This window comes from Diaphorina citri, unplaced genomic scaffold, assembly GCF_000475195.1.
Source record: "Diaphorina citri unplaced genomic scaffold, Diaci psyllid genome assembly version 1.1 scaffold783, whole genome shotgun sequence".
NCBI lineage: Eukaryota > Metazoa > Arthropoda > Insecta > Hemiptera > Psyllidae > Diaphorina > Diaphorina citri.
Window position 1 is genome coordinate 16,227 of NW_007378216.1, and position 16,630 is coordinate 32,856.

Sequence of the window (16,630 nt, forward strand, 5' to 3'; positions counted from 1 at the left end):
ATAGTGTCCTTTGTCTTTGATTCATTGAGCACGAACTTTTTTCCATCACATTCTTCTTTCAACATCAACATTACCCTCCTTTTAATCTCTTTTTTCTCTTCTCTTCCACTGTTTTGATTCCTCTCTCTTTCCTTATCTGTCGTCTTTTTTTTTCTCTCTTTCGATCCGGATTTGCTACATCGCTCTTCTTCATCTTCTTCTTCATCTTCATCTTCTTCTTCTTCATCTTCTTCTTCATCATCATCTTCTTCTTCATCATCTTCTTCTTCTTTTACATCTTCTTCTTCTTCATCTTCTTCTTCTCCTTCCTCTCCCTTAAAGTTTTCAGCTTTGCAGACTTACATATGTACCTCTCATCTAATCCCGTAGTCCCGTAAATTCCAGACATTTTCACACATCCCTTTGAAGAAAAAAGGGGAACCGTAAATGTTAAGGGGAAAAACGACAAAGATTTCGACACAAAATGTACTTTCATGCGAAGATAAATTCTTATCTCCCAGATTCGAGGATACCCTGTAGATAGTGTCCTTTGTCTTTGATTCATTGAGCACGAACTTTTTTCCATCACATTATTCTTTCAACATCAACATTACCCTCCTTTTAATCTCTTTCTTCTCTTCTCTTCCACTATTTTGATTCCCCTCTCTTTCCTTATCTGTCGTCTTTTTTTTTTCTCTCTTTCGATCCGGGCTTTGCTACATCGCTCTTCTTCATCTTCTTCTTCTTTTTCATCTTCTTCTTCATCATCTTCATCTTCTTCTTCGTCTTCTTCTTCTTCATCTTCTTCTTCCTCCTTCTTCTTCTTACTCTCCCTTAAAGTTTTCAGCTTTACAGACTTACATACCTCTCATCTAAACCCGTAGTCCCGTACATAGGGAAATTCCAGACATTTTCACACATCCCTTTGAAGAAAAAAGGGGAACCGTAAATGTTAAGGGGAAAAACGACAAAGATTTCGACACAAATCAATAGCAACCTTTAGTAAAACTCGCAGAAATGTTTGACCTTCGATTCGTGAAGGTCAAATTGGCCACAAAAGTTGCTCATATAGATATTTTAAGTATATTTTTAGGTATTCATGTAATTATTACCCAGGTATTGCATTACTGTTGGGCAGAAATTGAAAAAAAAAAAAAAAAAAAAAAATCCCGTCTCCTGGCTTGTGGCGGACCAAACAAAACTTTGTTGGGAAAGTTCGGGAATTGTTTGTTGGAAAATTATTACTTGGTAGAGGTCAAGTCTCAGGTCTACCAGTCGAGGAAATTTAGGGCTGAGTTCAAATTATAATGTTAATTATTTCCCTCTAAAAAGAGTAAAAACGGTCACTGCCAATGATTAAAAGTTTGAGGTCCCCGCCTATAAAATTGGTAGGAAAAAAACTTGTATAGAAAGTAGGTGATGAAAAAAGAGAGTTCAGACGCAAAAATAAAAAGAAAAACACACAATAGAAATACCTACAACACAAAACTACATTAATTTATCTAATTTTTACATTATGCTGAGTATATTTATTACCGTACGGGGGAAACTTTATCCTGATGACGTTTGTTCTCGGAACGGCTGGCTTTCTCCTACCCTGTCTTCCTTCGCTTTCGGAACGATAAGAATGTGTTTACAATGTTAACATCCATGCGATGCCTAGTGCCTACTTTTCAACCAGTGTTACAAAATACGACATGGTACTTGCTACAGGACAAAATCCGGAAAATTTTCCTTCTCCAAAAACTCTCCCTCTCTACCCCTCAAATTTTATCTGAAACTTTTTCCGTATAGGACAAGGGTGCGAGGACAAGGAAAAAGAGAAGGGGCAAAAACTTGTAATATAAATTATTATTGTTACGAGTCGACTTTTTGTTTTTTTCATATTCTGTGTTTCGGGTACGGATAATGTTTTGTGGGTTTAATAATACCGTCCCGAAAATGAAATGCTGGAGGGAAGGAATGGAGGAGAAAAAGGGAGGCATGTAGGAGGAGAAGGAAAAATGGAATTTAGGGACGAGGTAGAAGAGAAGAAGGAATGGAATTGGGAAGGTGTGTAAGAGGGAAAGAAGAGGGAAAAGTGAGCTAATAGAGGGAAACCTGGCGGCTGTAAGAGAAAACATAGGGGAAGAAGAAGAAGTAGAAGAAGAAGAAGAAGAAGAAAAAGAAGAAGAAGGGAAGGTATGAAACAAAGTATAGGGCAGTAAGCTAATGTGGGAGAATAGGAAGGGAGAAGTAGAGGATTAAAGTAGGGAGAGGAAAGTAAACCCAGAAGGTGTGGTAGGGTCATGTACCTTAGCCAAAGTAATAAGTTTGTTTATGACTTGTATTGTACCACAATCCATGTAAGGCACGTTGAATGACTTCTCAGGGTAGACGTACGATTAAAAATACGATTACGTTACTGAAAGAGCGTGCTCTGACTTAGTGAAACTGAAGGAAAAGTATTACAATTATTAGGCAAAATCTGAGGTTACAGAACGGGCTATGATTAGCTGAAGAGGACTAATAAGTCCAAGACTAGTCTGCCCCTGGATCAAATCCCAAGTGGTTTTTTTTATGTAGGGGAAAAGAAGACTTGTGTGCATACCCACAATTTTTGGTGTATCTCCCTATAATGTATTTCCATTTTCCACATTAAATAATATTGTGTTTTACACTGTTGGTACAATTTTGAGATTATTACCTTTCCTGAATGAATAGATCAGATAGGTACCATTGGAATATTTTGTTCCTTCTGAAATTATTGCTGCTGTGGTCCAGAAAATTGACTTCCTTGTTGCCCAACCCAAAGGAGAAATCCAGTCTTTCAGAGATAGAGCCTTATCTGTTTAGGATAAAATCCACCTCCGCTGGAATCGAGCCCTCGACCTAGCACCTACAAGGCAGACGCGCTACCATCCAAGCTAACTATAATAGGCTTGCACGGAAATGCCTTTAGTAGAGCGGTTTTTGCCTCCCACTAGACTCTAGACTAGTGGTTCAGTGAACTGATAGAACTCACTACGAAATAGGATAATTTACCTGTGAATAGTTAGGTAGGGTACCTACTAACAAGGTACTCGTATATACATAACTACATAATTATATGATATATACTTAGAGGTCTTCTCTTTACTGAAACACTCCTGGATATTTAAGTTCTTTACTTCTCTCCTTTGTTACTGCTCTCAATATTACTCAAAAATAGCTCATACAAGAAGTAGGTACCTATCTACCTACTTATGAACGTTTCTTTCAGATATTTTTTGAAAAGCTAGGTAGAGAATTATTATAAAAATAATTTTCATAAAAAATCTAAATGAAACTGTCGAAAAAAAAAGAAAAAAAATCACCTGCCTACAGACTACCTACGCTACGTGGGCAATATTTCTTTCTGTTCTTCAGTATACCTACCTACTTACCCAATTTTTTACTTTTTTGTCTTTATTTTCTTTTTTCTTTCTTTTTCGTCTCATTTCTTTCTTCTTATCACAGCACTTGGATTTTCTGTGAATTTTTTACTTCTTCTACTTCATTTGTTTTATCTACATAACGGGGTTTTGTTCCAAATATGGACTTACAATCAAGTTCTAAGTTCCTTTTTAATTTGATAATTTTGTAAAGTGTTTCAATGGTATTGAAAAGTTAATATAATTACCTTCTACTGTTATTTTAATAATATGAGTAAATAAAGTTTATCTAAAATAATAATTAGGTAGGTATAAGTATGTTTATTTATTTTTCAAGTTTGCTCGAACATCTGTTATTAGCGACGCGCGTGGCGCCACATGTTGAAGTACAACAGGTGAGTTCACTGCACACATGTTAGGACGTTTATGCTCCAGTTTTAGATTGAAATTTGGAAAATATCGCAATAGAAAGTAAAAAAATAATAATAATATTAAAGAAAGAAAAAGAACAATATCGAGAACATGAACAAAGGAAAAAAAAAAAAAAAACATGAAACATGAAAGGAGCTTTCAGAAATAATATGAATAATGTTGTTACAAAAGTGTCCCATTTTTTGGAGCTGATTAGGAAATTGGAAGCAGTAGAGATAGAAATCAAACCATATGATGCTATCAGAATGCGAAAATTCCCACGAGTGGGATTGTGGGATGGCATAATTTACTGTGGGATGGGATAATATATTGGCAGATGTATTTGTTCTGAATTAGAATAGTGGTATACAGATATTATTTACATTACTATGAAATATATCTAATACAATGTCAGCTATACTGGGAATGAACAAAACATACGCTTCCAGCTCCCAGGGTAAATGGGATATTCATCAAGTTTCGAGTTTGGAGTATTAAGTTGGAGGGGAACAAACCCCATTTGTTTGAATATCCCATTATTTTTTGACATTAACATATTAAACATTTTGAAAGGTTTTTTCGAAGAGAAATTCCCTTTTTTCCCCTCTCGTCTCCAGTCGGGTTTTACCCCGTTCAATTCTCAAACATATTTCAAGGCGCACAACTTTACTGCCAGAGGGCCTCATCCTGTACGGCCCTATACATACTGGTATACCTACATATCTGTTACGGAGAGTTTTCATGGAGGAAAATTTTTCATGCATGATGGTGGTGGAGGTTTGCTTCCAGGAAATTTAGAACTCTAAATAATGTAATAAGAATGTTATTATTTTGTCTGTACAGTTCGCTTTAGACCTTCAAACAGATATATGCTGTTCCAAAATTCAATGGAATAACTTTGTGTTAACTTATTATTAATATGTACCTACCTAGTCTAAAACAAAAAAGCCCAGAGTTAGATATTATTTCAACCTCAAACCTCAAAGAGAAAGAGAAAGGAAGGAGAGAAAGAGAGAGAGAAAAGACAGGAGAGAGAGAGAGAGATAGGCAAGGAGAGAGAGAAAAGAAGGAGAGAAGGACACTGAGAAAGGAGAGTACTAAAATACAAAAGAGGGGATATTTTTTATGTCTACAGAATTAGTGGATGTGCCAAAATTTCAGTTGAAAACAGGGAGAGAGCAAGAGAGTTCGAGATACGGACAGAAGAAGTTGAATTTTTGCAGACGTCAGCTATTCAATTTCATAAAGAGTCCGTTTTGGGTGCCAATTTAGACGGTACTCTCCATTTCTCGAGTCATTTATAAATTAAAGCTTTAAAGCAAGAAGGGTACCTTGCTTTTTAGGGTAAAACGGATTTTGATACGGAATGTTGTGAATCCCTAGCTACCTACCTACTTACCTAATAAAAGAAGAAAAAAATATGATATTTTTGGAATTTTCTTGCAAGTGAAAATTTGTCACATCCACTAATTTAATCAAATGACAGCAAGTAAGGGAAATATGACAAAATGTATGGAGTTTCCAATTTCAAATTAGCGTCATGAGAGGGAATTTAAGTTCAACAAGGAATCAGATATCGCCCTAACTAAATAGGTAGGTACTAGGAACAGGAAGATAGAAACATGTTATTTCCGTTCCTTTGGTGCCCATCTTCTGAAGCGTTTTCAACAAAACTAGGTTACATAGGTACCCGTCCTGTATTACCTTATTACCTACTAAACTATAGATACACGTCCTAGGTACCCATACGAGTAGGTAATTTGATGACATTGGGTTTACAGTTTACATACTTGTAGGTACGTCATATTCAAATCACTAGGGAAATGAACATCTTGACCTACGTTCCCAATAAAATTTGCATAAAGATAGAGGTCGGCCTAACCACCATACAACCTGGGAATCCCAAGAAACCCACAACTCATTGTTTCATTCTGACCAGATCAGTAGAAAAGCCAATACAGCCGAGATAAATGGAAAAGCCAAAAACAGAATGAAGTGATGCTGTCGAAAAGGGATTTCGAAAGCCAAATGTCGAACACAGACAAACTTTGCTCAAACAAAGGAAGTTTTGTGGTCAAGGGGCTTTTGTGTATGCAAAGTTTCCCCCGATGGCGATGAAGTTTGAGTGATAGATTGACTTTGAGTTGAAGAACTCAAGATAAACTTTGACCTTTGCTTTAAAAAGTTAAATAATAATAATAATAATAATAATTATAAAACGACAAAATAATAATAACGATGATAAATAGGTATACTTTTTTAAAAGTTTTTTACATCTTTATTTGTCTTACATAATAAATATACGAGTACTTACATAAAAATACGTGCAAGAGATAGAAGTTAGAAAATTATGTACAAATCATTCTCACGACTTATTATAATTAATTTGAGTTATTTGTAACTTTATTTCTTCTGCCACACGAGAAATTAAAGTAAATAAGAAAATGAGATGCTAAGCATCCTTATTATGGGTTTCTTGTATCTTCAAAGGAATTCGATTTTCGCTCGTTAGAAGCATTATTTACCCAGTAAAGATAAGAGAGAAAACAAATCAAAATTGTTTACTTACCTTTCTATAAAACACGATAAATCCAGACTAGCCTTTGAAAATGCTAGATCCTCACACACGGCCAATTTTGTTCACTTTATGGTATAAAGCAGGGAGCATTGAAAAAATAAATAAATGAAAATAAGTAGTTAAAATACTTCTAGATTGAACACTAAAGATGTTCTTTTAATTAGGTATTTGTTACTTTAATTACCTAAGTAATGAAGGTATGTCTCATGTTAATCTTAGATATGTAGATATCAAATTTACAAATTTCGACAGGTAAAATTTTACGGTTAAGTGTTTATTAATTTCTACCCGTAGATATCAAAGTGACAGCGATGTTCGTTATATGAATGTCAAGATATATCACTAGTGAATTCATACTTGCAGTATTAAGGGTTTGTTTTTTTTTTTTTTTTTTTTTTTTTTTTTTTTTTTTTACTTTTGACGGTATATCATAATATTATTGGGATAATATTCTGAGATAACTTGGTGGATGTGACAAAAACTCTTTTTTTATCTCGGGTCGACTGATAATATGAGACTCTTTCTCTTGTTAGGCTTAATAACATGATAGCTTTTATATACGAGTAGATCCAGCTTTTACAGTTAGGACGTTTTTTATTTAAGCTCCAAGCTTCTTTGGGAAAAAGGTACCTATTTCAAAAAATGAAATAAAATTCCAAGTATGAAAAGGTAGGCATAGCTCAAACATGGAATTCTTCCAAAGGCAAAAAAAGGCAAAAAAAAAACTTTTGAAAAAGTTTAGTGACTTCCTAATACTCATATTCCTAGACTTTTTTCCCTTGTTTCGGCCCTCGACAAAATCACGAGAAAAACGCCCGAGAATATATTATACCTACAAAGTTTATCTTCCGATTATATTAATGGGAGAAAAAGGAGTTGTGAAAACTTTTTGAGGACTTTTCCCCACAAAGGGAAAAAACTTTCTTACCACTCTTTAGGAATAAGCAATGTTCTACTTCTTGGGCGTGTGATAGGAGACTAGGCAAGTGTGTTTTGTGTTGAATAAGAAAATGGGAATGATGTAGAGACTGTGGTGCATAATTTATAGGTGTAGTGTGTAGTAGGAACTAGGAACAGGTCTATTAAATTTACTGAGATTTCATCGATTTTTTCCCTTTCTTAGAGATTTGATAAAGAGAGCTACCTATAACTGTGAAGGTCTTATTGTCCTGAAATCGAAGAGAGAAGGAAGACAGGATAGGAGAAAGCTAGCCGTTTTGAGAACGAGTCTTATCCGTGCAGGATAAAATCCCCGCGGGCGGGAATCGACCCCGCGACCTAGCGTTACAAGGCAGCTGAAAAATTCCAATTAATTCGAAACCGAATGGAAAAATATTGACACCACACGGAGAGTCATTTATTTATCAATTCTGCTTACATACAGATGAAGATCAATACTTTCTTAATGCCATCTTTATATTTTAAACTCTAATAAATTATGCATCTCGAATAGTCACCGAGATTTTCTCAAACTTTGTACTTGATCGTAAAAGAATTAAAAAAGTCTTCAACACTAATATCAGTGGAACTTGGTACGAAAATGTCATCATTTATATTCTAGAGACCCACTTTTTCAGCTCTTAAGATGAGAAGGATAATGATAATTTAACTTTTTACATTATAATTTGCGAAATGTAGTGAAATCTATGATCGGGCCACACTTGCACAACCGTTTTTATTTTGTAGCAAAAACAATTATTGCTAAATTAGACTCCTGTGGTCTGTGTCGTAGCGTGCCCATCCCGTAGTATGCTTCTCATCAGATGGGCGAGAACTGCGAGAAGACATAATAATATGTATGTGGTGCTTGGTCAACACGAGAAGACCAGAAAGTAACCCATTGAAATGTTTGCAATCGTGGCGCGGCAATTATGAAGAATCATAAGTGCCTTTTGGTTTGTGAAAGGGGACAAAAAAAAAGTGAAATAAAAATAACACGTGTTGTTCTAGTTATGGTACATTAGTAAATTAAATATTCCTATTTTTTTATGTGATTAGCTAAGTAATTAAAATACACGAATTATTTTTATTACAAATATAGCACTGCTGTCGTTGCATAAACTGCACAGCTAACAAGCTCCTATCATTAAAGACACAAAAAGTTCCAAAAAGAAAAAAGAGGGAAAACGCGTTTTTCCCATCCATTTTCACAGACCTTTCCTTCAGCTATAAAATGCGTAATGGAAAAGAGAGATAAATTATATCACTCCATCTATTCTTATATTTCTTATCTGATTGCCGTTTTGGTACATCCACTAAATTCTCTGTCAGTCAGCGACAATAGAACGCGGACTCCACCAGTTCCTGATGGAGCACAGAAGTTGAGCAACGTTGCACATGGTTGGTATCCGGATGGGTGACCATCCAGACAATTGCGTCCTGTTAGATTTTCTCAAAGCCACATTTTCTCAAAGGCTTGGGTATGGGGTAGCTTGTCGCTGAAAAGACTTTGAATTTGAAACCCTTATCACTGAAAAACCTTGACAGTTATGCAGTGACGTGTGACGTTCAACGTTGAAACCCTATGAAACAAACATATCATTTTAACTGACATAACACAAATTATTTATCATAATTATGAATTTGAGCACAAAGAGCCTAAACAAACTCTTCCGTAAAAGAGTTCCGCCAAGAGTCGGCCTAGGTTTTGATCTTGGTGGAACTCTTTTACGGAAGAGTTTGTTTAGGCTCTTTGTGCTCAAATTCATAATTATGATAAATAATTTGTGTTATGTCAGTTAAAATGATATGTTTGTTTCATAGGGTTTCAACGTTGAACGTCACACGTCACTGCATAACTGTCAAGGTTTTTCAGTGATAAGGGTTTCAAATTCAAAGTCTTTTCAGCGACAAGCTACCCCATACCCAAGCCTTTGAGAAAATGTGGCTTTGAGAAAATCTAACAGGACGCAATTGTCTGGATGGTCACCCATCCGGATACCAACCATGTGCAACGTTGCTCAACTTCTGTGCTCCATCAGGAACTGGTGGAGTCCGCGTTCTATTGTCGCTGACTGACAGAGAATTTAGTGGATGTACCAAAACGGCAATCAGATAAGAAATATAAGAATAGATGGAGTGATATAATTTATCTCTCTTTTCCATTACGCATTTTATAGCTGAAGGAAAGGTCTGTGAAAATGGATGGGAAAAACGCGTTTTCCCTCTTTTTTCTTTTTGGAACTTTTTGTGTCTTTAATGATAGGAGCTTGTTAGCTGTGCAGTTTATGCAACGACAGCAGTGCTATATTTGTAATAAAAATAATTCGTGTATTTTAATTACTTAGCTAATCACATAAAAAAATAGGAATATTTAATTTACTAATGTACCATAACTAGAACAACACGTGTTATTTTTATTTCACTTTTTTTTTGTCCCCTTTCACAAACCAAAAGGCACTTATGATTCTTCATAATTGCCGCGCCACGATTGCAAACATTTCAATGGGTTACTTTCTGGTCTTCTCGTGTTGACCAAGCACCACATACATATTATTATGTCTTCTCGCAGTTCTCGCCCATCTGATGAGAAGCATACTACGGGATGGGCACGCTACGACACAGACCACAGGAGTCTAATTTAGCAATAATTGTTTTTGCTACAAAATAAAAACGGTTGTGCAAGTGTGGCCCGATCATAGATTTCACTACATTTCGCAAAAAATGTCAACCTCGTACGGTCTTTGAAGGTTGAAAAAATGAAACATCAAACAGACAATAAAAATAAATATGTATACAGGGTGAAAAGTTAATAAGTTAACAAAAAGAGCCAACAAGAATGCTGCCCAGAAAACGTACAACAGACAATATCTTGACCGCTATACTAATTGGACACTGAAATACCTCAGTAGCTACCCACCTAATGATAAAGAAAAAGAAGAAGCAGGAGGAGGAAAAGAAAAAGAAGAGGAAGCAGGAGGAGGAGAAGAAGAAGAAGTACGAGGAGAAGAAGAAGGAGGAAGAGGAGGAGGAGAAAAGTGCGGTATTGAGAACAGTGGAAACCCATCCATGTCTTTTGACAGGTCTTGTCTTGACAAAAGTACCGTCATAATCTCATGGGAAACATTCAAACATAGAAAATTGTATGACAGGATATTTTTGTCATGACCTTCATATGTCATTTTCTGCGTAGAGGGTTTTTTAGTAGGGTTAAATGTCTGAACTGAATGGAAGATGTGTGCTGTGTGTTCCACATATTAGCTAGATCGATTGTTTTAGTCAATTTAGGAATGGATTTTGGGAATTCATTAGATAGATTCATTCTTATCGATCGTGTCTCAAAAGCACCCATCGGTTGTGTCTCAAAAATTACCTTTCTTACATAAACCAAACCCAAGTCAGTGATTGGGTAATGCTATTTTCGAAACGAAGCAGCGCAACTGCGAAAGTTTCGTAATTTCTTGCAATAACATTAATAAAAGGGTGTAAGTGAAAACCAAGAATAGAAAGATCACGTCGAAACAACGAACAAGATGACAAAGAGACGAAATCAAACAAGAAAATGTATACGAAGCCACTCCAAAGACGACAAAGAACAAAAGGCTTTGGTCCCTGTGAACATTTTTATCTCTAATAGAATTACGTCAGATGACAGCTTTGTTTCCGAGCGGCTGACACATTTCCCCTGCTGTGCAATACAACAGGAAGATATTCCCCTTTTCCCGCGAGTAATTATTTGCAAACCCTCAGAGAGACAACTGGGAGAATTCTGTGATCTCTCAAGGGCATCAAAGTTCCGTAATTGGCATAGAAAATTGTATGACAGGATATTTTTGTCATGACCTTCATAATATGTCATTTTCTGCGTAGAGGGTTTTTTAGTAGGGTTGAATGTCTGAACTGAATGGGAGATGTATTGTGTGCTGTGTGTTCCACATATTAGCTAGATCGATTGTTTTAGTCAATTTAGGAATGGATTTTGGGAATTCATTAGATAGATTCATTCTTATCGATCGTATCTCAAAAGCACCCATCGATTGTGTCTCAAAATTACCTTTCTTACATAAACCAAAACCAAGTCACACAGTGATTGGATAATGCTATTTTCGAAACGAAGCAGCGCAACTGCGAAAGTTTCGTAATTTCTTGCAATAACATTAAGAAAAGGGTGTAAGTGAAAACCAAGAATAGAAAGATCACGGCGAAACAACGAACAAGATGACAAAGAGACGAAATCAAACAAGAAAATGTAGACGAAGCCACTCCAAAGACGACAAAGAACAAAAGGCTTTGGTCCCTGCGAACATTTTTATCTCTAATAGAATTACGTCAGATGACAGCTTTGTCGTTTCGGAGCGGCTGACACATTTCCCCTGCTGTGCGATACAGCAGGAAGAGAGCATGATATTCCCTTTTTCCCGCGAGTAATTATTTGCAAACCCTCAGAGAGACAACTGGGAGAATTCTGTGATCTCTCAAGGGCATCAAAGTTCCGTAATTGTCCTAGTTTCTCCAAAGCTTGATATAAGATCTCTGTTTTGAGAGCGAACGTTCGATCAAGCGCGTAAGCTAATTTCCAATTGCAAGAAAAGATAGAGGATTTAATCAAATTTTAAGCTCTAATAGTTGGACGAAGTTATGACGCTTCCCGGACTTGAGCTGAAAGGTTGTTATTCAATTTGAATTTCGAGTCATCTTTTACATTCTAATGAAAAAGTACCTTAATTTGGTTATGCAATTTCCGTGCTTTTCACGTTTTCTGGAAAGACTTGATGTCTCTGGTCTTTGAGACTTTGGGAGGTACCTTACGTCTGGAAACAATTAGCAGTCAATACTGTTCCTGTTTTTCCACAATGTTATTGTGGATACATTTCTGGATAATCCAATATCACATTAAAAGCGGTTCGTACCAAAGTAGCAACAACATTGTCCTTACACAACGTTGTAAATGTTATACCTATCAGGGTACACACTACATATTGTGAAAACCTCATCATATCAGCTATGCTCTCGGCATATTTTTGGCCCCTTCTGCTACATTCTGCGACATGAAAGACTCCTTTTGTGTACCAGGTTAAGTTCAATGTGCCTGAATAATTTGTTGCAAGAACAAAGGAAACTTTCTGACATGTAAGTCAAGACACGTGTTGTTACATTGTCTTCATTTCGCTCGTATTAACAATAATTAATATGTCTTTACATGAAAATTTTGGAAATTTTAGCTTTTACATGGAAATTTTAGCTAAGGTTTTGAACTTAATGGCTTACAGCTTACAATATTCTTAACGTTTACTCGTACACGTTTACAACAATTTCGGAAGCAAACGTTATTATCAGACACCTACACATCACACAGAAGTTGTGGACAGATATCTAGGGCTTCCTAAAGTTTCGATTTTAACTTGAATACAATAGTCCGTCCCTTATACCTTTTTATTACTATTATAATTATAAAGGAAGGACGGACTAAAAAGCTGTCCAGCTATGTTCTAATCTAACGTCTAAAACGTCATCTAACCCATCCATACCCGTCCGTAGTAGATTAGATTAGATATGCTTTTTTTATTGTACATAAAATATAAACATATATAGGTACAACGTCATTAATTTAAAACTAGGTTTCCTAACTATAAAAAATATGACATATGAATATGATTTACCTATCTTTTTATCTATTCAGATTATAATAGTATTTAATATTTAATAATATAATAATAATAATACCTACAGCATTTCGAGTTAAGCGTTCAAAATACACAGAACATCACGGAGCAAGATATCGTTCCTTGTGTTCGTTGGAGTGAAAGCCGTTGATGGGGTTCGAACTGCAGTCCCTTTGTTTATTTAGCCAACTACACTCCTTGGAAATTTAGGTCTAAGATTCAGGTCGCTCTCTCTTCTGTCCCGTTGGTGTAGTGGTCAAGACGCTCGCCTGGTAATCAGTGCCCTAAATCACCAAAGTATGGAAAAGTATCTTACAAGTGTAATAGTTAATGGAAAAGCAGAATTTTGAATTTGAACGAATCATATCGAAATATGGAATTGTAAATACTTTTCCATACGTTGATGATTTAGGGCACAGAAGGGCGTGGGCTCAATGTCAGCTCTTTAGTCCTTTTCAAGTAATGAATAGGCACTATAGTTATTTGCTAGCGGTCCCAAAGTTGGAGACCCCTGATAAAAATGAATATCTACTATTCTACATACTACATTCTTCATATAAATAATTTTGAATGAAAAAATAGATACCTAGTAATGAAAGAAAAAACAGAGAGCTCACACGCTTCGTATTATAGTAACCTTGGATGTCCCTTGTAAGGAGATCGCTCATTAACAAGACAGCCTCTGGATAATCTAACGCACCTTAATATACGGGGTGTCCTCAAACGTGAAATTTATATTAATATGTACTACAGGGTGTCCCCAAAAGTAAATCCTACATAAATGTTCCCCATGCCAGCCTAGTTAGCTTAGTTGGTTTAGCGTTTGCCTTGTAAGCGCTAGGCCGCGGGTTCGATTCCCGCCCGGGGCGGATTTTATCCTGATGGGATAATGTTCGTTCTCGGAACGGTTATGGAAATTCTCGTAAGGTGATTATGAGTTTCGTAAATTCTTGGAACTTGGAACGCTTCGACGAAAAGCAATATTCCATTTTCATTCGAAAATTAAAATGGCCTCGTGCACTGAAGATTTGCCATTCAACTTTTTAGCAGAAATATACACAGAATCATTTGCTACGCTAAAGGGATAACACCACAAAGGAGTAAATTGACTTTACATACATAGGTAATACTAACATTCTCATTCTTTACGTGTTTCATTTGTCAATGCACAGTGAGTTTCGTGAAACTCGGTTTCACCAGTGTGTACTGCTCTGTGTTATCCTTATGTACGGGTTTCACGAAACGCGTTTCACTAGTGTGCATTGCGCCTTACACACTTGTCAGATGACTCCGTCGATCAACATCGTGTAGACTTTGCGGAACAACTCATATTTCGGCTCATTGTGACGTTTCATCCCTGAGCATTCCATCAGCTTTTGATAACTGCATACCTTATATAATATGAATCTAATTATTATTAACAATAATCAACTCTTGAATAATTTTCATGACAAATTATATAACTCATTATCAAGCGTGCCGGGAGGCGCGCGATATTCACACGAAACAGAATTTCATCGTTTTTCGTCATAATATGAACAACAATCAGCTTTTTACTCATTTTGACGCCAAATATAACTTCCCAATCCTTGTCTCTTCCACAGGCTCGCATCCATCAGCTCCTCACGCAGAACAAGGAGCTTCTCGACCACATCCAGTCACTGGTGGCACACCTCCAAGATCAGGAGAGACTACACAAGGTGCAAGTGGCGCAGGTAGCGGCCGTGGCGGCCCAACAGCAACAACAGCACCAGCAACATGCCGCCCAACAACAGCAACATCAACACAATGTCAATTCCACTGTCCCGCAGGTGAGTGCTACTGTGATGGAGGTGTAAAGCTGTGTTCACACATAGTGGACGTCCACTATATGTGTGGGGACAGCTTTAGGATACGAACATACTCAGAGCGTTTGATAGTGCCAGCGTTATAATGCCAGCCACTCTGACGGTCTGTCAGAACCAGCTCTGACAGCACTCTAGGTCGGTCGGACAATCGGAAATTGTGTACCAGAAGAAGCTTTCGACCTCGGTCTGTAGACGGTCTGAGGGACCGCGGTCCGGCACACACATTCCGATGGGCTGACCGTGAGGGTCAGGCATAACGTGAAAATATTTGCGGAATGCGAAGTGCACAATGTGGATCAGACCATTCTTGAAATCAGCCTCGTGAGGACAGTCGAAAGTATTGGGGACAAGATAACATCAAATGTGCCGGGAAGCGCGCGTTAGTTCGGTTCAAAGACTTCGAAATATTAAGGAGCGCGGTAGCGCTCCCAACATTATTAACTACCTACATGTATAATGTAGGTAATGAGAAAGTATATTGCAATGTGTCCAAATTTTCAAAATCGGTAAATGTGTGGAAATATCCGTTTGTACCTTTTTAGTCCGTCCTTCCTTTATTATTACTAATAATAAAAGGTATAGTGGACGGACTATTGTATTCGCTTCGGTGTCTGTCACTCAAATGTGCCGGGAGGCGCGCGTTAGTTCGGTTCGAAGACTTCGAAAGCGCGGTAGCGCTCCGCCCCGCCAAGTCAAGAAAGTTTGACCGCGCTACTAGAGATATTATATACAATTTACCATCATCATAATGTAGTACCTAATACGAGTTACCATCATCTCTCATCTCATCATCAGTAACCATTTGAGGAACTGCATGCATTGGCTTTACTAACTCTTGAGTTTGTACCTTAGCTTTTACCTATTTCATGTTGGAAGTTTTAACAAAAAGAGAAAATAATATTGTATTTATTGCATGATTTGCATGAGCTTGTCTTTTTTTCGAGAGGTTTGATAGAGGGAACTGTGCCTAACTGGTGTCTTATCTTTCCGAAAGCGAAGAGATAACTAACACTCGTATTTATGAACAAGAATGATCGTTCTTAGATCAGTCTCAAGTCAAAATTGACCAATCAAATGCCTTGAGACTATGCTTAGCACGAACTTAAGAGCCAGGACAGGATAGGAGAAAGGCCAGCCCTTCTGAGAACGAACATTATCTGTTTCGTATAAACTTCGCCTCGGGCGGGAATCGAACACGAGACCTAACGCTTATAAGACAGACGCGCTACGCTCCAAGATAACTAGTCTGGCTGTGGCTTTATTTTGGTAAGATTCTTCAAAAAGAAGACTCTTCCATTCAATTTCCTGTGTACAGATAACGCTATTTTCTATTTATATCGAAGGTATCTAAGTTGCAACAAAGTTTTTCACGGAGAAAGTCGAAACTTATAATCACTGGAAATCTGAAAAACATTTTTCATTAGAGAGAGGAAAAAAAAAGGTACAGTAGAGATATTAATTTGAAAAATATACAGGGTAGAGGGGAAACTACGGGACGATCATAATTATTATCATCATCAAGTTTCCATTTATTATTTTTACAACATAACATCAGAACATACAAAATTCGTATGAATGGTATGCCCATCCGTAAAAGCAGAGCTTGTGCCACGGATGGGGAGTTCATTTCATTTTATAATGAGATAATGATGTAATGATGATGATAATTTATTATTATTTATTTATTGATGATAATGTAAGTTAGGTATGGAAATGTTTATATTCTAACATAGGAGTAGGTAGTTAGGTATGTAGACTAATGAACCAGGGCAGTAGTTAGGGGGGGGGGGGGGGGGGGGGGCCGGGCCCCGCCCCCCTCGC

The 16,630-nt window shown here is 36.9% G+C and overlaps 1 protein-coding gene across 1 annotated transcript in view; it reads left to right on the forward strand.

Annotated features, from left to right (window-relative positions):
* The first annotated feature begins 13,704 nt into the window (after nt 1-13,704).
* The window catches only part of LOC103512027 (capon-like protein), a 12,499-nt gene continuing 9,573 nt past the window's right edge, over nt 13,705-16,630 (forward strand). The window contains exons 1-2 of the mRNA XM_017445233.2: nt 13,705-13,728; nt 14,567-14,773. Coding sequence (XP_017300722.2) covers nt 13,705-13,728; nt 14,567-14,773 — 231 coding nt within the window. The remainder of the gene's footprint in view (nt 13,729-14,566; nt 14,774-16,630) is intronic.